The sequence below is a fragment of the Chelonoidis abingdonii genome, chromosome 3 (assembly GCF_003597395.2).
Source record: "Chelonoidis abingdonii isolate Lonesome George chromosome 3, CheloAbing_2.0, whole genome shotgun sequence".
Taxonomy (NCBI): domain Eukaryota; kingdom Metazoa; phylum Chordata; order Testudines; family Testudinidae; genus Chelonoidis; species Chelonoidis abingdonii.
The window spans coordinates 16683568-16704911 of NC_133771.1; the positions used below are offsets into that span (position 1 = coordinate 16683568).

General features: G+C 41.8%; 1 protein-coding gene across 2 annotated transcripts in view; it reads left to right on the forward strand.

Moving 5' to 3' along the window:
• Nucleotides 1–7913: 7913 nt before the first annotated feature.
• The window catches only part of CD2AP (CD2 associated protein), a 150993-nt gene continuing 137562 nt past the window's right edge, over nt 7914–21344 (forward strand). For both annotated transcript variants that reach the window (XM_032777591.2, XM_032777592.2), the window contains exon 1: nt 7914–7993. In XM_032777591.2, coding sequence (XP_032633482.1) covers nt 7990–7993 — 4 coding nt within the window. In that variant the 5' untranslated portion in view covers nt 7914–7989. The remainder of the gene's footprint in view (nt 7994–21344) is intronic.

Genomic DNA, 21344 nt, shown 5'->3' on the forward strand with positions numbered 1-21344 from the left:
TGTGATGGGTAGGGCTAGGCAGCTGGGACTGAGAACTAGTGGGATTGGGAGAAGGAGGGGAAACAGATTTGATAGACCTGGGTGTGCGGGGAAAACTAGAGAGGCTGAGACAGAGTTCGGTGGAAAAGGACACTGAGATTAGAAGAGGAGCCTGAGGGAGGAGAATAGGACTGGGACATGATGGGGTTGTGACGAAGTGGGACTGTCCTTAATGTTTCCTCTGAATACTGTGTGGATGCCTCAGTTTCCCCTATGCATTTCTTAAGTCTCTAGGTGGTGGGATAAAGCCCAGTGTGCATAAATCACTGACAATCTGTCTCCCGGCAAGTAATGGCCAGACCCTTCCCCACTACAAGGGGATGCTAAAGGTGTGGGAAAACAAAGAGGTCACGTGACCTCCTGGCCCAGGGAAAGGAATCAGCAAAGAAGGAGAGGCTGAAGGGGGTTTTTGAGTTTGCAGTTGGCTGGGGACTAGGAGTGAGTGCAGATGGGGGTGTCTGGCTCATGGGACCCCAGAATGGACCCAGCAGAGGGGTCCGGTTCTCTGTACCTACAAGCTCTGTTTTAGACCATGTTCCTGTCATCTAATAAACCTCTGTTTTACTGGCTGGCTGAGAGTCATGTCTGACTGCGGAGTGGGGATGCAGGACCCCCTGGCTTCCCCAGGACCCTGCCTGGGCGGACTCACTGTGGGAAGCGCACGGAGGGGCATATGCTGAATGCTCCAAGGAGAGACCCAGGAAGTACAGCCGTGTGAGCTTCTTGCCCCGAAGACAGTCTGCTCCGAGGGAGAGGAGGCTCCCCAAAGTCTTGACTGGCTTTGCGGGGTGCAGTTCCAGAGCATCGCCCAGGGACTCCATGACAGGGGTGACTTGAATCCAAGATGGAAGCGAGAAACAGACTGGATGAAGAGCTGGGAAGGAAAGAACAGGAAAAGGGACTGGCTGGACAAGTGGATGTGGAGACTGGGACAGAGATCCTGTAGGGTAAGACTGGGACTTGTGGGGCAAGGAGACTGGAACTAGGTGAATAGTCCAAGGAATGGCAACTGGGACTGGCTAGATGAGGAAAATGGGACTGGGAAGAGGAACTAGAGGTGAAGAAGTGACAGGACTGGGGCAGGGACATGTTGGAGGGGACAAGGCAGAAGGGGACATGCCAGGGAGAAAGTTTGTGCCCAGTAGACATGCTCCCCTTTAGGGCCAGGAATTGAACCCAATATCTAAGTTTCTTCATTCCTTTGCTGTCAGAAAATTTTTGTGAACCCCACTGGCAAAGTGTCCCACCTTATAATTTTTAGCCCAGTGGTTAGAGTATCTCTCTGCCAACAGGGCAGAACGGATTTGAACAGAGGTCTCCCACCTCTCAAGAGAGTTTGCTAACCACTGAGTTATGGGATAGTCTGATGTGGGCCTTCCTCAGTCTCTCCTGTTGAAGCTGTTGAGCTCTGGATAAATAACAGAAAAGTGGCTGGAATAGAGGGACTGGATCCAGGGTCTCCCAGCTAGATGCCCTAACCACAGGGCCACACAGTCATTCTCTCTCTGTCCCTTGCCCAATAACTGTTCCACTGTTGATAAATATTTAAACAGTCATGTGCATGGCATAGTGTTTTTTTAGAAATCAAATGTACAGTATTCTCTTCTTCCAACTGAGCTGCTTCTAAACAGACCAGCAGAGGGAGTAAGTCAATCCTTTTCTTGATCTATAGAGGTGTTTGCCTTTATTGAGTGGTATGTCCTGAAATACAGACTTGTCTTTTTCAATAATGCAACATTGCCTAATAGAAACTGTTACTGAAAATTAAAGGTTGGCATTACAGTCAAGGCTACTTAACTCCTTAGTGGTTGGGGCTGGAGAATAGTCTATTTCTGGCAATGGCTATACTAAAGATTAAGCAGAAGCACATTTTTTTCTGATTGCTAAAGGAATAAAAGATTGGCCTGGGCTGATGCCCTTTGGTGCAACCCAGTTGGGTAAAGAGTTATGTACAGTTATTAATCTATGAATCATTCTTGACAGGGCCTGAAAACATAATGGCTTTAAGCCCAATGATGTGGTTTTATTTGGAAAAACTTCATTTCTTATATTTCTGTATATCTGAAGAAGTTTGAAATGCTCCAGGTTCAAGGTTAATAAATTATGAAGCAATGGAGTCATTTCAAGATTACTGTAGTGGGGAAAGCGATCAAGTTCAGTATTTAGACTGAGATTAGTGTGAAAAGATTCTGTCAATGTTCCTGGTTTTCTGTGGGATGGGAAAAGGGTTGTCTTTAATGATGCCAGTTTGTATCATTTCCAGATTGGTCAATTTATAACATAATATAACCTGTACTCGAGTCATGGTCTTCCACTGTAACATCTTATAATAAAATAATAGTAATTCTTACTCATATATGTAACATTTGATATTTTCATACCTGTCAAGATCTCCTGATAAAACCAGTAATTGCAAATTTGAATAAATGTCTCATATTATTGCATAAATTCAAACACAAAGCCTCAGAAGTGCCTATCTTCTCATTTTAAAATTCTGCTGTAACAAACTCCAAGGAGGAAGGGACCAATTGTATGCATTTTGGGGAGCGTACAATATTTGAGAGGTGCCATGAAATGTATATAATTTAAAAAACCCAAACAAATCAGAACGGTAGTGTTTTACATCCCCTTCGAACTGATATAAATGACTACATGGAGTACGACGCAATGGAGACTCAGACTCTTTGTTTTTTCTTTCAGAGTTACAGAAAAAGAAAAAAACAGGATATTTGCCAGGTCTGTAGAGTCAGAGCGCTGTACAGCATATCCTAATTAAGTAGATAACTATTATTTTCAGATGAGGAAATTGAGACCCAGAAAGAGGAAGCGACTTGCTGTGGGTAGACTTAAGAGTAATGACTATACCATGGCATGATATCCATTGCTAGATATTTATATATGATTTCAGACATATATTAGCGAGCAATAGAAGCTTAATGACTGATTTGAACCCAGAATGTTCCAACAAACATGTCCTGACATGCACTGTGATTGCCAACCGGTGTTATATGCAGGCCCTTCTGCTGCTGGGAGCTCCACATGCACACGAACAGACTCCTATACTTGAACCCTACTGACCTCGAAGAGCTTGATACAGGTCCAGGGGTCCACCCACATGGAACTTATTGCAGGATCAAAGCCACAAATATCAAATAGTGTGGGAGTATAAAGCCTGAAAAAGAATTTAAAAAAGCCAGCAGCCTGCCACTACATCATACAAAGATTGAGATTCTAGGGCTGTGGTGGGCAACCACACGGCCCACCGGGGTAATTCGCTGGTGGGTCGCCAGACAGTTTGTTTACATTTGCTCTGCTGCCCGCAGCTCCCAGTGGCCGTGGTTCACCGTTTCCAGCCAATGGGAGCTGTGGGAAGCAGTGCTGGCCTCAGGGATGTGCTGGTCGTCGCTTCCCACAGCTCCCATTGGCTGGAAATGGCGAACCCCAGCCACTGGGAGCTGTGGTTGGCCATGCAAATGTAAACAAACTGACTGACGGCCCACCAGTGAATTACCCTGATAGGCCACGTGCAGCCTGCAGGCTGCCCACCATTGTTCTAGGGAGTGCCTTCATAGACGGTGCAGGGGAAGGGAAGGCAAAGGTGCCTTTATGCCATTTTAGGGATTTGGGACTACTCTGGAGGTAGAAAGGATCCCCAGCAGAGGTGAGGCATGGAGAGGGCATGTGAGGTCACATGCCCTCCCATATTTGCTGCTTGGCTTTTACTGAGCATGCTCACATGGACATGCTCACATCGACTATCGGCAGGTTCAGGTCATCTCTGGTCCCCAGTGTAAATCAGTGCAAAGCTAGGGGTTCTCTAGTTTACAGTAACTTCTTAATACCTGTCGGAGGGTTACTATGCAGCCTGGAGCAGCTCAGAATCTCTGTAGCAGCACATGTCAGGGAGAAACCATCTCCCATCCTCAACACAACTCTCATCCCTACCCCGTGTTGGGGCTAAGGAATGTTTGAATTGCCACACTAGAACTGGATCATAGCATACGTGTCATCCAGCTTAGTGTCTTGTCTCTGACCGTGCCAACACCAGAGGCTTCAGAGGGAGGTGTAAGAAACCCCACGTTATGTGTTTCTGAGACAATTTGGTCTCCATGTAGGCCTTGTCCCAGTCCCTAATAATTAGAGATTGCCTCATATTCCTTCCAAAACTCTTCATAGCATTAATTATTATAATTCTGGATCCTCTTATCACCCATATAAAAGTTCAATCCCTTTTTGAATTTTTGCTGCTTGCAAAGGGAACTACACAGGGCTATTTATGATACCATATGTTGCACCTGAATCACGGGAATTCTCCTCCAGCATCTTGTGGCACAGTTCCAGACCCATTACACCAGCATATCGGGGACAAAATCTACTCCAAAATGTTGCCCTAAGAGATAAAACATGTTATGCCATGATAGGCCAAATGTCTACTTACACTCATGCTTCAGACTTCACCTTTTATGCTTATGACTCAATATCTATTTATAACCAAAGCAGAAAAAACTGACTTCTGGAAATTGTTGACATTCTCCCCAGGGTAATTTTGTCCTAAGCCTGGCTAAAATAACTCATTTTGAATCATGCGCAAAAGGCCGTCTGCAGTAGGGAAGTCTGTGTGCTGTTTTAATTTGAAAGGGTCCTGCTGCCTCATATTCCCTAAAGTTTATCAAAATCACATGGTGTTTACTTGTCCTCCTGGCCTCTAAGTCACTATCTTTCTTTAAACCTGTTTAAATGAACAAGAAGTCTGAAAACTTTCACTGTCTTTGGATTTCCCACAAAAACTAATTTTTTTTAAAATTTAATTGTCCTTAAAAATACATCTTATTTAAAATATTAACTATAAAATAACCAAAAAAAGGGGGCAAACTTTGCTACAGCTGAGATTAGTAGAGGTTTTTGAACCAGACTGCCTTCAGCGTATAAGATAGGGACTGCTGATAGGGGGTTATTGGAATACATTCCCCTTCTTAGTCAGCAAACTCCGCTCTCTAGAAAGGGGCTTAAGGGTTCAGATATGGATCCCAACCCTCAGGCCATCAGATCACAATCCAATAGTTCTTTCCCTAGAAAAGCATGAATTTCTAGGCAACCAGCTTCAGCAGTGACTTGCTTTAAGATCTCCACAGGCTAGATCCCCAACACAAGGGGTAAATCTGCACTTTTCTGGCCTGGGTGGTCACAGAGTCTAAATGCTATGCTGGCACGATACCCCTTTAGTTCAAAGTAACTCAAACCTACTGCAAGGCACATCTTTTCAGGAGTGTTGCTGAAGCAGAATATATTGATGGGGTAATATACAGAGGAAGTGGGGAATGTGATGATTTTTTATATGCTTCCTGGCTTTATTTAGTATTGAAACGGAGGTCTGGTCTACACTGAGGTGTGTGTGTGGGGATTGATCTAAGTTATGCAACTTCAGCTACACGAATAATGTAGCTGAAGTCGACATACTTTGATCTACTCACCACGGTGTCTTCACTGCGGTGAGTCGACTGCTGATGCTCCCCTGTTGACTCTGCCTGCGCCTCTCATTCTGGTGGAGTACCAGAGTCAACAGGAGAGTGCTTGGTGGATGATTTATTGCGTCTAGACTAGATGCAATAAATCGACCCCTGCTAAACTGATCATTGCCCGTCAATCCAGCAGGTAATGTAGACTAGCCCAGAGTGTTCAAATGTATGTCTTTTGTCATTTTATAAATCTAAATATATAAACCAAATTAATTCCTGGTGAAATTTACTTAATTTGAATTATATCAGAGATGTACCCCAACGATTTGCTTTGCTGTTATTCGTGAGATAAGCTAGTGCCTACATGCTACTTTTCCATTGACAGTTACAAGATTATGGTTGCTCCATTGTTTTGCTTTGGGATTCTTGGGCCTGGTCTATACTACAGAGTTAGGTTGACGTCGACCTAACTCTGTAAGCATCTACACTGAAATGTAGCTCTCACTGATGTAACTCACTCACTACACCTTAATAACTCCACCTTCCTGAGAGGCGTGGCTCTTAGGTCGATGTAGTGTCAGTCTAGACACTGCATTGTTTACATCGACTGGTGTTGCCTTTCAGAAGCCAGCCCACAATGCCCCACACTGACAGTTAAATCAGTGCAAGCGCTCCTGGTGAGGAGATGCATACCACCCACACAAAGAGCATAGTGTGAACATGAAATAGTGATTTAACTACTGCAATGACTGTACGTCAATGTAACTTCGGTCAACTTAATTTTGTAGTGTAGACTTGCCCTTGCATTTGGTCAGACACACAAAGACCTGGTCCACACTGTGGGGGGGGGGGGGTCGATCTAAGTTACGCAACTTCAGCTACATGAATAACGTAGCTGAAGTTGATGTACTTAGATCTACTTACCGCAATGTCTTCACTGTGACGAGTTGACTGCTGACGCTCCACCATCAACTCCCTCTGTGCCTCTCGCTCTGGTGGAGTACCTGAGTCAACGGGAGAGTGCTCGGCAGTCGATTTATCATGTCTAGACTAGATGACCCCTGGTGGATTGATTGCTGCCCGTTGATCCTGTGAGTAATGTAGACAAGCCCAAAAAGGCAGAAAATGCACAATAGTTGTGGAAACTCAAGCATCAGTTCTTAAGGAACAGAACAACCTTGCATCGCTGAAAGTGAATGTGGAGGATTCGGATAGGCATGGAGTTACTAGAACCAAATGTTTGTTATTGCAGAAACTGAGAGCATTAGTTCAACTTCAGTCCATTTCCAGACCTCATATCTGGACTCTTCAGAGGGTCCCCTTCTAATCAAGTATTTAGGTGCCGATCACTTTACTCAGATGCAGGAATTGCTTGGTGAAAATTCTGTGTCTGCTGTTATGCAGGAGGTCAGAAGAGATTATCATAAAATTCTCTTCTAATCTTAAAATCTATGAAAGGGATGAATTTTTATCAAAGAAATACCACCTGGTTAGATGTAGCAGTAATCTAGTAGTAAGCCTCCCACTCCCTTATACTGCTGTACAGGGGATCAGCGTTCGATAATCACCAGTGTGTATCTTCCATGTTGTGCACATGTGGGGAGTCTCCAGTGTGTGTATATGTGGGGGAGAGTGTCTTGGGTGTGGGAGATCTTCCATATGTGTGTACGTGGGAAGAATTTCTCATGTGTCTGCATGTGGTGGGGGGCTGGGGTGGAGGGGAGAGAGGGGAATTATTCTTGTGTGTGTATGGCTCTGCCTATGTGTAGGGACAATTTCTCCATCTTTGTGAGTGTGTGTATCTCCCCTGAGTGTATGTGTGTGGATTTCTGTGTGTGTGTGTGTGTATCTCCCCTGAGTATGTCTGTGTGTGGGGGGAATTTCTGCATGTTAGTGTATGTATCTCCCGACTGTGTGTGTGTGAGAGAAAGAACTTATCCTTGTGTGAGTGTGTTTGTGTGTGAGAATTTATCCCTGTGAGTGCGGATCTCCCGGGGAGGAGGGTTTCTCTGGTGTGTGTACGTGGGGGGAACATCTCTCCCCTATGTGGAGGGAGGGGGGTTGGGTATTGCCCCCCCAGGCCTGGGCGGGCTGGAGCGAGAAGACCCTGGCGGGATGCAGCGCCATGTCGGGAAGGGGCAGACACCCCGACTGCAGGGCGAGGGGCGCCTCCCCACCCTGCTCTCGGCCCGGGCCGCGCGTCACGGCACCTAGCAACAGCGGGCAGAACCCAGCGCGGAGCAGGCCGGCAGGCGGGCGCCGAGCTCTCGCGGGATGTGGCGCCCCCCCAGCCGGGAGCTCGAGCTGCGGCTGCCGCGGCCGGTGCCAGAGCGGTCTGTGGCGGCTGCTCGGGGCTCGCCGGCTTGCAGCAGCTGCCGCCCCCGCGGCCGGCGCGGATGACCGCCGTGCCCGGCCTGAGCGCGGCGCGCGGGAGGAGCTGGCGGCGGCGGCAGGACAGGGAGCGGTCCCCCCGGCCCGGGCGGGCGGGCACAGCATGGGTAAGGGGGCGCTGCCGCGCGCAGGGGCTGCCCGGGACCTGGAGCCAGGCACGGGCTAAGGCAGGAGAGTCCCTGGGGAGGCCGGACACCCCCCAATCCAGCCCCCGACCCCTCTCGGGGCTGCCCGGTCACTCCCCAACCACCCCCCGCTGTCCTAGGGGCGGCCAGCCGCCTCCTACGCCCCCAACCACTGCCCGGGGGGGCAGCCGGCAGCCCCCCACGTCCCCAGCCCCCCACCAGCTGGAGCGCCCTAGGCAGGGGGCTAGCTGGTCACTCCCTACGCTCCTCCCGCATGCCCCAGGCAGGGGGCCGGCTGCCTCCTACGCCCCCAACTCCCTGCCCCCGGGGGCTGCCTAAGGGAGGGGCTGGCCAGCTGCCCCCTTTCCCCATTCTCTCTCTCTCTCCTGGTCTACCCAGGGAGATTCAGGGGACCATTCCCTCTTCCCCTCTCCCTGGTTACCCATAGGTTACACGTCTACTCTTAATATGTTGCATTGGTAAAGCCCAGCTGTAGGGCTTTAAATTAAGGTGCTCTAAGCCCGATGCAGTCAATAGGTGGATCTTGACTATACCTTGACCAAGAAATTTGGAACTGATTGATTACCCCTGAAAAGCCAAGATAGTGGTGTGTGTGTGTAGAGATGGCTAGGTCTGTAGTGTAGACAAGCGATTGTACTCCTCCCCTCCCCATGGCGCACACAGCAATGTTGGTGAGTTCCCTGGTTCTTCCCCTCCTGTGTACTTGGACACTTGCAGCTGCAAGGTTGGTGCATGCATTGTAAGCTCTTCTGGACAGGGACTGCTGTATCTGTCTTTGAAGCTCCTTAAAGGAATGGGACACTGTACCCAGATATTTGCGATGAGAGGGAACCATAAGCAAGGGGATGGAAATGATGCATCTTACTAAATGTGTTTGCAATGGAGTTGTGTGTGTGCTGGGGTTAAGAACTAAATCCTGCCCATTGAGAAGGCCGTGAAAGTTTGCCTATTTTGTTTTTTCTTTTGTGTTAAAATTTGAAGCTTGGTGGTAGGGCGGAGAGTGTAAATATATGCGAGATGGTAACACACCAGGTGTTTTGGTGCTTCTGAGATCTTTTCCCACTGGTGATTACTTTCCTTTAGAACAGTGGTTCTCAAACTTTTATGCTGGTGACCCCTTTCACATAGCAAGCCTCTGAGTGGGATCCCCCCCTTTATAAATTAAAAACACTTTAAAATATATTTAATACCATTACAAATGCTGGAGGCAAAGCGGGGTTTGGGGTGGAGGCTGACAGCTCGTGACCCCCCATCTAATAATTTTATGACCCCTTTGTGACCCCCCCCGAAGGGTCTCGACCCCCAGTTTGAGAACCCCTGCTTTAGAAGATACCTTAGGGAAAGAGCATCTGACTGATGATTAGACTTGTAGCCGGGCAATTGTACTTTACTGGCTGGATTGAGGAACAAGCTGGAGATGATGATTGTTTTACCTCTTCTGCAGTCTGCTCATATTTGACAATATAAAGGTTAAATTTTAATTAACTTTTAAGGTACTTACAGGGAATTGATATGCTTTCAATCTTAGCCATTCACCTGCTTAAAGTTGTACTTGATTTGATATATTCAGTTATTGTTTTCAACCTCTTCCCAATCATGTTTTTGCATATTCTAACTTAAAAAGAAATCTCTTTTTTTTGCATAAAAGGGCTTGAAGGGAAAGTTTGCTTTACAGACATGCTGAATTTTGCTGTTTTCAGGTAGAGCACAGAAGTTACTTCATTTTTCTAAGAGCTAAAGATCCAGTAATGTTAAAAAGAAGCAAGAATGGCTCCAGATTGGTGCTATGAGGAAGGATGATGTACTAGAGAAATCCCATACTTTGGGTTAAATGGTGCAGTCATTCAGGAAGAACAGCTAAAGTTGCAAATGTGTAATTTTCATGAGGAGAGGTGTTGTTTGGTGTTGGGTAGAAAAAGTTGGAGGCTGTACCTGGAAGAGAACTTGGCCATTCATCTGACAGAAAGAGATGGCTGATTTATTACTACATAACAAATATTGACAGATAAAGCAGTAATTGGAGGAAGTAGGCTAAGTTTTGTAAGGGCTAAATGCTGTTCAGATTAATTTTCAGAATTATTTGTTCAGTTTGGTTTTAACCCTGTGTTCACTGATTTTTCTTATGTGATGGTAACTTTTTGTGCAAATGTGAACAGCTGAAAGTGTTTACAGTATATAGTTGTTTCATAATACTCTGGTTCAGATTTGTATGTGGAAGAATGGGTGGTGGTCAGTTTTCTAAACTTGATAGCATTCATGTTGGGAAGTATATATTTGTGGTTGGTTTAAATAGAGCAAATGATAAAGATAACAGCTCTGTGAAGGGGACACTATAGAAGTGGTGATTCTGACTATGGTGACATAACGCTGAGCCCTACTCTTTTTTGTAGGCAATGTACACAGCTCTCATGCTAATCCTTTTCTTAAACCTCCTCTTCTACTAATACTCCTTTTGTCTTTCTACTCACCAGTTAGGTATCTTTCCACACATTCCATTACCTGCTCTGTTTTAAGTTGCTAAATGGTACATCCTTTGGGGAAGAGACTCTTGCTTTGTATTTTATAAAGCAGGTTGTGCATTTATGGTGCTATGTGTAAATGCTTAATTTTTGACCAGAAGTGTTTGCACTCTCAAGTACATATACAGGATTTTGGACAGATTGTTTTCCACAAAAGACAGTGGGCCTTAAAGGCAGGAAACACCCATACATTTAAGCTACACATTTTGCATTGAAATTAGACAGTTTTGACATGTTCACACTCACATTTGTTTTGTATTCCTTATAACTATGAAAACAAAGTATATTCCATTAATTTATTTTGTAATTTCATACTGCAATTGTTTCTAATATCTCTAATGTTATTCACTATTCAGCATGTTTTAAAAGCTGCTTCCTAAATTAAGTCCTGTTTTTCTAGTTTCATGGCTGATGTATTCACTCTTGTGCATACTTCTCTGCTTTGTCATTTGTCACTTATTATAAATTCTTACCTGCTTCTGAGGTGACACTGAAATCATGAGCATTGTTGGAGGCTGAGTCAGTAGTATAAATGGGCCAGTGCTATGATTTGTTATGTAAGTAATTTGTTTTAAAATGCTACCAAAACTTTCTGAATTTATAAATGGTATAATTTCCCTTTCGTATTTGAAGGTTTATATACAGTAAGTGTAAATCCTAGAAATACCACCACTGGATAGGAAAAACAACAATAAAGGCTTCAGAAGAAGTTTTAGTTCTGTTTTTCTGGCTAAATTCACTGATTAATTTATAGCATTGTTTACTTACATTTTCTTCATGTATTTGGGTACAGTTCTCTTTTTAGGAATCACTGCAGTCAACAACTGTTATATTTCACCGCAGAAGTAGCTTGTATCATAGTTTGTATGTGTAAGTACAGTAGCTACCTTTGGGGTGGAACACAGCAGCTGTTACAGCACAACAGTATTTCCACAGGCATGTGTTTATATGTCAGTATAGTTAGATTGCTAGGAACAGCTATATAAATAAATGATTGTATTGTAGTAGTAGTTAGAAGTCTGAGTCATGATTAAGGCCCTACTTTGCGAGGGGCTGTACAAAGGTACATGAAGGTATGGTCCTTCCTCTAAAGAACTTTGGGCCAAAGAATACAAGTGACGTATAAAGGGTGAGAGAGAAGATAAAGTGTGTGTTTGTGTGATGTGTGTGAGAGATTTTTATATACACTCACAACACAGATTTTCAAAAGTACTCGACATGTTGGCGTAACTGTCCACCATTGAAGTCAGTTAGAGATTTACTATTGACTTCAATGGGAGCACAGTTAGGACAACACCACTGAGTGCTTCTAAAAATTTCCCATTAAGTATTTTCATATCGCATATATGTTATGTTTACCCACAATAAAGCACTATGGTTGAAAGATGGTATGCCATCTAAGTGTCAAAATATCTGACAGGCAGTGTTTTGTGGTACTTTCCCCCTTGTTGTATACTCCTTGCCTTTTTGTTACTTCATTGTTTGATTTTTATATAAACTGGTTCTACTTTGATTAAATGGTTCAGAAGACTTAGTACATTCTAATTTCTGTAATATTTCTTTAGAACATCAGTTCTTTATTTCGGAACCTTTTTTAATGCTTTTGTGTGAAACAGTACTGATTATTATTCTGATACATTATTGTTAAATATGCAATGGTAATATCGTTCTTTTCCTGTAACCTAGGACAATACTTGCAAAATTACTATTTGGATATTAATTGTTATACTTCAACTTGAAAAAAGGGCTTGTTTCTATATTGACTGATGGCAATTAAGAGTGATTTATTGCTTGGTGTGTAGGTTCATAAGCAGGACTTTGGAGCTGTGCTCCGGCTCCGCTCCAGCTTCAGGCAAAAACCTGCAGCTCCACTGCTCTGGAGCTGCTCTGCGCTCCAGCTGCGGGCTCCACTCCAAAGCCCTGTATTTTCATAAGATCAAACAACCATAAAAATTTAAGGTTACTCCCCCTGGCCTTTGTCAGTTTTATGGCACACACAAAACTATAGGCATGCTGTTGATCTCCGTGGCTTTCTAAATTTTGTTACTAACAATTTTCCCAGCCCTCCCAAGGTAAAGCTTCGTACATCAGATTGAGAGTAAAATCTTATCAGCTGTTCTCTGTGAAATGGACCAAGCTAGATCATTTTACTTTAATTATACTCAGCTTTGATTTTTGTAAAATTATTAGTGAGAATTCAATCAAAGCATTACTACAAAGTTATTACTTCTTGCTTATCTATTAATCAACTGAATGCAGGCAATTCTTTGAGGAATTTTTTTTTTTTTTGAGGTATTCTTTGCTCAATATACACTGAGTTTAGTGTTTTTGTTTAGCTTGTTTAGCTTTGTTTTAGTTTTGTTTAGCTTTAACCCCCAGAACAAATGAAAAAGTAGTGGCCCATCTACGCTATGGCTCCCAATTATACTAATATTGGGGTGGTATACAGTAAAACCTTCCCAGAAAGACCACACATGGGAGTTAGCAAAAGTGATCACTTGTGAGAGGTGGTCTGTCTTCAAAGGTTTTCTACCTTCAGAGCTGGGCGCCCTTCGAGCAGCCGCCTCTCTCCGGCTGCCCAGTTCTGAAGGCAGAGCAGAGAGCTGCAGCTGTTGGCTGGGTGCCCAGCTCTGAAGACAACGCCACTGCCAGCAGCAAGGCAGAAGTAAGGAAGATTGGTTTCTCCTACAGGTTTGTTTTTATGGATGGGAGTAAGAAAATGTGGTGACAGGTGGTGGTTCTTCAAAGTTAAATTATATGGAAAAACGTTTTGTGGCCTCTGCAGGTAGTTGCTCTTGGCAGGTGGTGTCTTTTCAGAGGTGGTTACTAAGGTAGGTTTTACTATACTTGTGTTGGAAATGATGAGCAAATTTTTTTTTTTTGTTGTAGACAAGACTCTAGAATGGATAGGTGTATTGAAAAGGGTCTTTTGGAGAATGAGATTTGGGGTCTCAGTGGAGACTCTAATATGATACTGTTGGGGAACGAAGTCATTAGGAGGGAGGGAGGGATGGACAAAAGACCATTTGGGTTTGGGCCAAAGGTGGAGGAGTATAGCTGAAGAGTAGAAGGTAGGTGGTTGGGGATCTGACTTAGCAGTACTGTGAGGTGGAGGAAGTGAAGCCATGAAGCTCAGAGGAGAGTGTGTCTATATTTTCTTCAGTTGTGCATTTTTTTTAAAAAAACTTCCTCCACAGTAAGGCCCTGTAAGTTGGGGTTAGACTCATGTCAGCCTGTCCTACAGAAAAATGGAATAGAACAGGAGTATGGGATTGTGTACCTAAGGTATGGTCTTTTAATCTATTTGTATTTAAGATAGGAAGGGTCTGATGGAACATAACTGTCAGAGATTTTGCATGCTTAATACTGCTCTAATGGCGTAAGAGACATCAAGACAGATCTGTAAGCACTTTTGTGATCTTTGTAAGGTATGAAATTACACAAAGGCAAATCCGTGAAGCAATTATGCACGCTTTAATTATTTGGTAGTATAGTTCAATGTGAAAGCACTATCTAAAGAATTACACCCTATTATGGTGGTAACAGTTGAAATAATTCCAGGAATGGTTAGAAAAACATTTTAACAAACAACTCCACTTAGTCAAGCTGCAAAAGTGACACTTATCAATGTGATGATCACCCATTTATCTGGAAATGTTATCTGCTGTAGATACAAGTAACACCTAAGATTATTTTTCTCTATTTTTTCAGTCTCTGAATTTGATAGTGCTCAGTTTTTCCCTTTTAAACAGGGCTGTTCATTGAATGGGAACTGTTTTATGATTTTTCTTTTAAAAACAGTTTTTTGACATTTTGACAAAAAACAAACTGAAAACAAAAACAAATGTGGTTTCAGTTTTTCCCTCTTTCAGTTTTTGCTAGTGAAAACCAAAACACTGGTTTTGAAAAAAAGATTCCTTTTGTCAAAAGTTTTGAATTAAAATTTTGATCAGCCCTACTTGTAAATATCAACAGGGAAACAGGCAAACCCTTAAATACTTAAAAGGGATTTTTCTAAATAAAATTCTGGAAATGTTATTTAAAGATTGTTCTATCACAAAATAGAATATTTCAAAAATAGTTATAAAGTATTAAAATTGTCTCCTCACATAAGCTAGTACCTCACTACAGAGGTTACTCAAGTAGATATTCTGGCAGATGAAATTTAGGGACGAGGTTTTGGTGAGGAGTTGAATATTCTGGGAGGGTCCACGCTAGGAAAATGGCATGTGGTGTTTTCATGTGTGTTAAGAGGTGGAGGTAAACAGTAACAAACTGCCTTATTCAGACTAACATTTTACCTCATGTCTTAGAACGTTAGCTACCCCTTGGTAATTTTCTACTTTTTTCTTCTGAAAATGAGACCTAAACCTATGCTTTTCATCTTACTTCATCTTTCCCCACTTCTAAAAACAAAACTCAAGCTTCCAACAGGTTTTTGTTTGTGATGTAATTGTTTTGATGCTATTATGTAAATTTCCCCCTAAACCCTTCTGCTTTCTATAAAACTATCACTTGCTATGTTAAATAAAAGTCTTGACATTGACTTTAATTCTCCTCCCATAATAGTTCTTGAGTAGGGAGAATGTTTATTTTCCCTACCTCAGTATCAACACATATTTTTGGTTTAGATTGCATATGGTCACTCTAGTTCTAGGGTCTCCAAACTTTGAGTTGAGGGCCATATTAGATTTTTGAAGGGGCTCTGCGGCCAAAGCAACCGTAAAAGAAATTAAATATATGCAAAATTATTAAAAAACAACACTACTGTGTCAGTGTTGCATTAAATTCTAAATCAGGTATAAAAGTTAATTGATGCAGGTAGTGTGAAATCGCACAAAATATTTGTCAATACATTAAAAATCATTTCACTTTTTTTAATTTTATTTCTAAAAACTCACATTTGTATCATACAAATACTTTTGGTTCTGTTAGTGCTGTAGTTAAAATTTTAACCATTATGAAATTGTTAATTTCCATCTTCTTTACTCCATTTATTAGAGATGTAATTAAGCATTTGGCTTGTATTTTTACTCTAAGGCAGGGGTCTGTGCCTACTCAGCTTCAGCGGCAACTCTCCCCTACTCTGGCTCCCTTTTTGGGGGCACGCTGGCTCCCAGAGGCACTCACCCCTTTGCACAGCTCAGTTGTGCTGCTGCCCTGCATGAGCTGCTGCTGACAGCACCTCCCGCTGCCTGCTCCACGTGCCTGTTCAACCGTTCGCTTCTCCCCTGTTGGTTGGAGGGTCGGACAAATGGAAGCCCCTGGGCTGAATCCGGCCCGTGGGAAGTAGTTTGCAGACCCCTGCTCTAGTTGCACAGAACTGACTTTCTCTAAGTAAACGCACTCTTTATGAAGTGCTATGTTTTCAGGAAGTTTGAAGGCAGAAAAATACACAGACATCAAAGGTAGTCAAAAGGATTTTGAAGATTTTTGGTCAGTATGGTTTTTGAATTGTCTGGATGACTTCACTTTTCTGACCTTTGAGTCTCTGAGCTTTCTTACTGCTGAGACAAAGAGGAGCCCAAAATACTTCTGGATTTGTTCAAAGGAGACCAAAAGACTTCATTTTATGGTTAACTGACGTATACTAGAGATAAAGCACTGTAATACATATGGGGTCATGTAGGGTATTAAACATTTATTGAATAAAATGAACTCATTACGTGAACCACAAAGACTTTGGGCTCGGGTTACTTTAATGAACATTCATTTAAAATTTTGACCAAACTTCAGGGTTTTGAAGGAGTAAGCTTTTACAAAGCCATAAAATGGGTAGACGTGTGTGAGGCTTTCTGCTGGAATTCAAGGTGGAAAAAGTCTCTAAAATTTAAAACAATCAGTCTCCGTGCAACCCAGGTGTGATACATCACTACCTCGATATAACGCCACCCGATATAACATGAATTTGGCTATAACGTGGTAAAGCAGTCCTCCCGGGGGTGGGAGATGGGACTGTGGACTTTGGTGGATCAAAGCAAGTTCAATATAACACAGTTTCATCTATAACGTGATAAGATTTTTTGGCTCCCAAGGACAGAGGTGTAGTTTGTTCAAGCGCAGGTGACCTGAATTGAAACTGACTAGCTTAGTGCCATTGTCTGTGCTGTTTAAAAGATGAAGTGAGCAAACAGCATAAATAATAAAAAAAATAGATTATATGAGTAATGAACATTTTGAATATTTGTGGTGGTGTTTGTAACCTGGGGAATTGGATCTTGAGTTTGAATCCTGATCTTTCAACCAGATCTCCCCTATTGGACACCAGGAGAGGAATATGGGGAACTACCCACATGGATTCAATTGCAGAATTAGGACCTAACTTTGTAAAAATGGGTCCCATATTGACCCTAAATTTTAAACTTAATTTGTAAAGAAGTTTCTACTACTTCTAAGCTAAATTCCTTAAGCTTATTTTATTTGCTATGTCTAAGTATTATTTGTTTTTAAATGACTATTTTTAACTTGATGGTGTCCCCTTAACAGTGACAAAGTATTGTGACCATGGTGCTATTTCTTGCTGGAAATAAAGTGTAGGCGTGTTGAGTGCTGTTAGTAAATAAATGGTTTTTAATATTTAGGATACACTGAACAGTTTCCTTTTCTCCCTTTCCTGAGAACAATTTCTCATCTGCCACGCACAGACGTTTGTAGCTTGATCTTAATGGTACTTGGTGAGACAAATATTGCAACCCCATTGTCTTTGGGCAGATACTGTATTAGGTTTATGTATCACTGTGGGCCAGAGGTTGTATGCAACAAATGGGGGAGGGGGAGGGCGGAGTTTACCGCCAGTTGCCTAGGTGTCAAAAATAGTGAGGGATGATTAAGGGGAGTCACTTAAGTTGTAAATGCCTCCAGAGGCAACACTCCCTGGGGAAACATACATATACTGGTTCAAGCTGGGTTTTCCATAGGCCAACAGACAAATAAAAGGTTTTTGATGTAACAAGCTGGGTTTGTTATATCAGACTCAGGGCCGGGCCTCTTCTGATCCAGCAAACAGACATGACCTTCTGTCCAACAGGGCTCCATAAGGCTGATGTGTAACCTCTGGTATATTTTTAATATGCATATAGGAAGTCTTATTGTTGTATATGCTTTCTCTGTAATGCTTTTGCCCTAAGCATAAATGTGGTTTCTTAGTAATAGCTGTGTGGTAATTTGTAAATACTGGCAATACTGTTTATAGCCCTGGGAGAGAAAGCAATGCACAGGCACTGGCTGTTAGGCAGTGTGACTTGGTGGGGATTTTGAAGGGTAAGGGTCCCTGCCCAGAGAAAGGTGACTGCTGGAAATCTGAGACCTGACTGGGTACTCCTGGAGAGGACCATGTAGAGGGGGATACAGGTGCAGTTACCCTCTAACTGTGACACTTTTTTGTTTTTAGCAAGGCAATCATTTAACTAATTTTCCTGGAAATTTGGTTGAGAAAGAGTCCAAGTCTCCAGTACGTCTCTTCTAGGAAAGGAAACTACAAAATGGTCCAATAGATTTGTTTTTTTTAATTTACAAGTTTTTTTGTAACTGTATATGGGAGCCTGTGAGTGAAAATAAAGGAACTAAAATTATGTCTGGATGGTTATGGCCTCATTAGGAACACATCAGTTTACCACAAAGCATATATAGTTTTGTTCTCTCTCTACTATTTGCAATACTGGTAGCACATGTTGTCAGGAAAACTTGAGAACTGTGCAAGTCAAACCATGCAGTATAAGGTGTGTGGGTTTTTTATTTTATTTTATTTTATTTTATTTTTTTTTTGTGGTGGTGGAGGTGCGAAATCCTCATCTACACTGGTCAGGGAAAGTGGTAAACTACATGAGTTTGTCTATACATTGGTCTAACAAAAGATGTGATTTTAAAAAACAATAAACCTAATTTAGTTAAACACGTATAAAAGGCTGTGTGGACACTCTAACATCTGCGTAAATGTGGTTTATTTTGGTTTAGCTTAAACTATGCTTAACTTCTCATCAATGTCATTATCTTCCTTAATTTTAACCTTGGTGATCCTGTGGATTGTTTGATTATTTTGCAGACTTCTTCTCACATACTCAGTCTGATGTTTTTTATACCTTTAGCTATTTGTTCTTTGAAATTTATTTTAGCAATTCTAATTTCTTTTACATTTTGCCTACTGTGATTTATGTTCCTGTTTATTGGCTTCACTAAGATTAATTTTCAGAATCTGAAGGATCTCTGTTTCGCTCAGATTACCTTGCCATTTAGTTACAGTGATGTACTTCTTGCCTTCCTGGTTCCTTTTTTGTTCAGTACTATGGTGCCTTAGAGATTATTTTGTTTTCTTATGTAATCTCATGCCACATCTAAAGATGCCACTTCCTGTTCTTAGCCTTTATGGCCTTCTTGACTAGCTGCCTCATCTGACTGCCATCTCCCTTTCTAAAGTTTAGTGTCTCTATGTCACTTCTTGGTACCTTATCTTTTTTGATTTATTAGCTTATTTTGTTTTAGCTTAAATAGATTCCTTACCAATTTTAGATAAATAGAAATAAACCTGTTTTAAGCTGACTATTGAGGCTACCTTTTGCTCCAGTCAAATTAAATGATCTAACGGCCTCTTCTGTCCTTAAACTCTGATCTTTACACTCAGGTTTTGCACTGATTTGATTAAAATAGAAAAACTGATTTTGTGCTGATTCAACAATCCCCAGTGTATATGCAGTTATACTGATAGAAAGGTTGTATTGATTTAACTAAATCAGTTTTTCTACTGACTTTAGTTAAAGTGACACACCTTTCTTATGTAGACAAAGTTGTAATATGGGAAGGGCCTTATAAAACTTTGTTGCACTTATATCCTCAATTCCCTTTTCACTACTAGTATTAGGAATGCGTGTTCTTAGTTTTAACTTCAAATCTGATGCAACAAAATTTAATTCAGGATTTACTTAAACCATTGTGGATTAATGCCTTTAAGTATATATTTATTATTTCTATTTTGTTAATGTCCAGAAGCCTTGTTTAATGTCAGCTTAACAGCAGGAAGAGATGATAGAATACCAGATGTTTTATTTATAGTTGGTCCACAATCTTGGAAAGGGATCTGTGTAGGTGGGATCTTGTGCCTGTGTGAATTCCCAGTGAATTTGGTGAAATTTATCAGGACACAAACCCTGATCCTTAATCACAAACAATAACCACATGATACTTTTTTTTTAAATGTTGCATCCCAGTTTTAAAATTTGTCTGAAGTTATCACTGTTTTTTCACAACTGAGAAGCATTTTAAAAAAATCTGAATGGCTAATGTGTCTATCTCTCACAGGTTTATTGATCCACTACCTGCCCCTTGGGTTCTCTGTCCAGAAAAGTTGGCGTTTCTCATGTTAGTGAAATACTATGAATTAGTAAATATTCTCTTCAAATGGGTGAACTTGTATATACTAGTTATGAGTAAGATTGCAGTCCTTTCTTAGGATATGGGAATGGAATGAGTGAGAGTAGGTGAAGGCCCCGATTCCGCAAACACTTATGCACTGTGAGTAGTATAACTGAAGTCAGTGGAACTTCTTGCAGTGCATGAAGTTAAGGGTATGCCTAACAGTATGTCTACACTGCAATTAGACACCCACAGGTGGCCTGTGCCAGCTGACTCAGGCTCACAGGGCTCAAGCTAAGGGGCTATTTAACTGCAGTGCAGAGATTCGAGCTGGAGCTGGAGCTCTGGCACCCTCCCATCTTACAGGATCCTAGAGCCCATGATTCAGCTCTATCCTGAACGTCTACACCGCAATTAAACAGCTTTGTAGAATGAGCCCGAGTCAGCTTGCATGTGTCAGCCACTGTTTTTTTAGCTGCAGTGTAGACATACCTTAAGTCTTCATGAGAGTGGTGCTGAAGTCCATATATTTGCTTGTAGACTTGACTGTGTCCTGCAGTACATATAATTAGTGCTGTTTGCTTTGCAGGAAAACAGAGCTTCTTGGAAGCTTCCTGTTTGAATGAAAACTCATATGGATTAAAATTAGCCATTTTTTCCTCCTTCAGAAATAAACTACTGTTTGTAAAATCAGTTTTTGCTTTATTCAGAAATTGATTTAAAGAGATTTAAACTTATTTCTTGAATTGATCATTCCTGTGATTTCTTATCCAAATAAGTAAATTGACACCTTGGGCAGGTGCCAGCACACAAGTAAAATTTAACTATTAATGAGAATTGCCTGTAAAGCAAAAGACAAGCATTTTATAAAATACTGGAATAAAGCCCACCTGGACAAGGAAACAGGTGATAATTTTAAGATTCTCCAGCTTGTGAAATACCAGGGCAAAAATCATTTGCCTACATCACTGGAAAAAAAGTGGGATTTGTAGCGTTTGCTTTTATTTAACACATGCATTTGTGTCAGACTACAGTATTAGAAAACAAACCATGTTCACTGAAAATTAAGGTTGTGTCAAGACACATCTTAGGCACCCAAAAACCTTAAAAGTATGGAAATAAAAATTTAAGGGGAAAACTTCTTAATCTCTTTTGCCTTCGTATTACCTGCAGCACAGTTGATAACACACTTCAACACGCCATAAGACTTTAATGCATTCCAGTAGATACACAAAAGCAGTACATACCTCACTTCATCAATCCTGTACTTAATGCAAAACCTTAACAGTGGCCTCATATTGCTTTGGTACCAATAGATGAGCGCATCTGACTGTCAGGCCTGGTCTACACTACGCGTTTAAATCAATTTAAAGAGCGTTAAATCGATTTAACGCTGTACCCGTCCACACTACAACGCCCTTTATATCGATATAAAGGGCTCTTTAAAT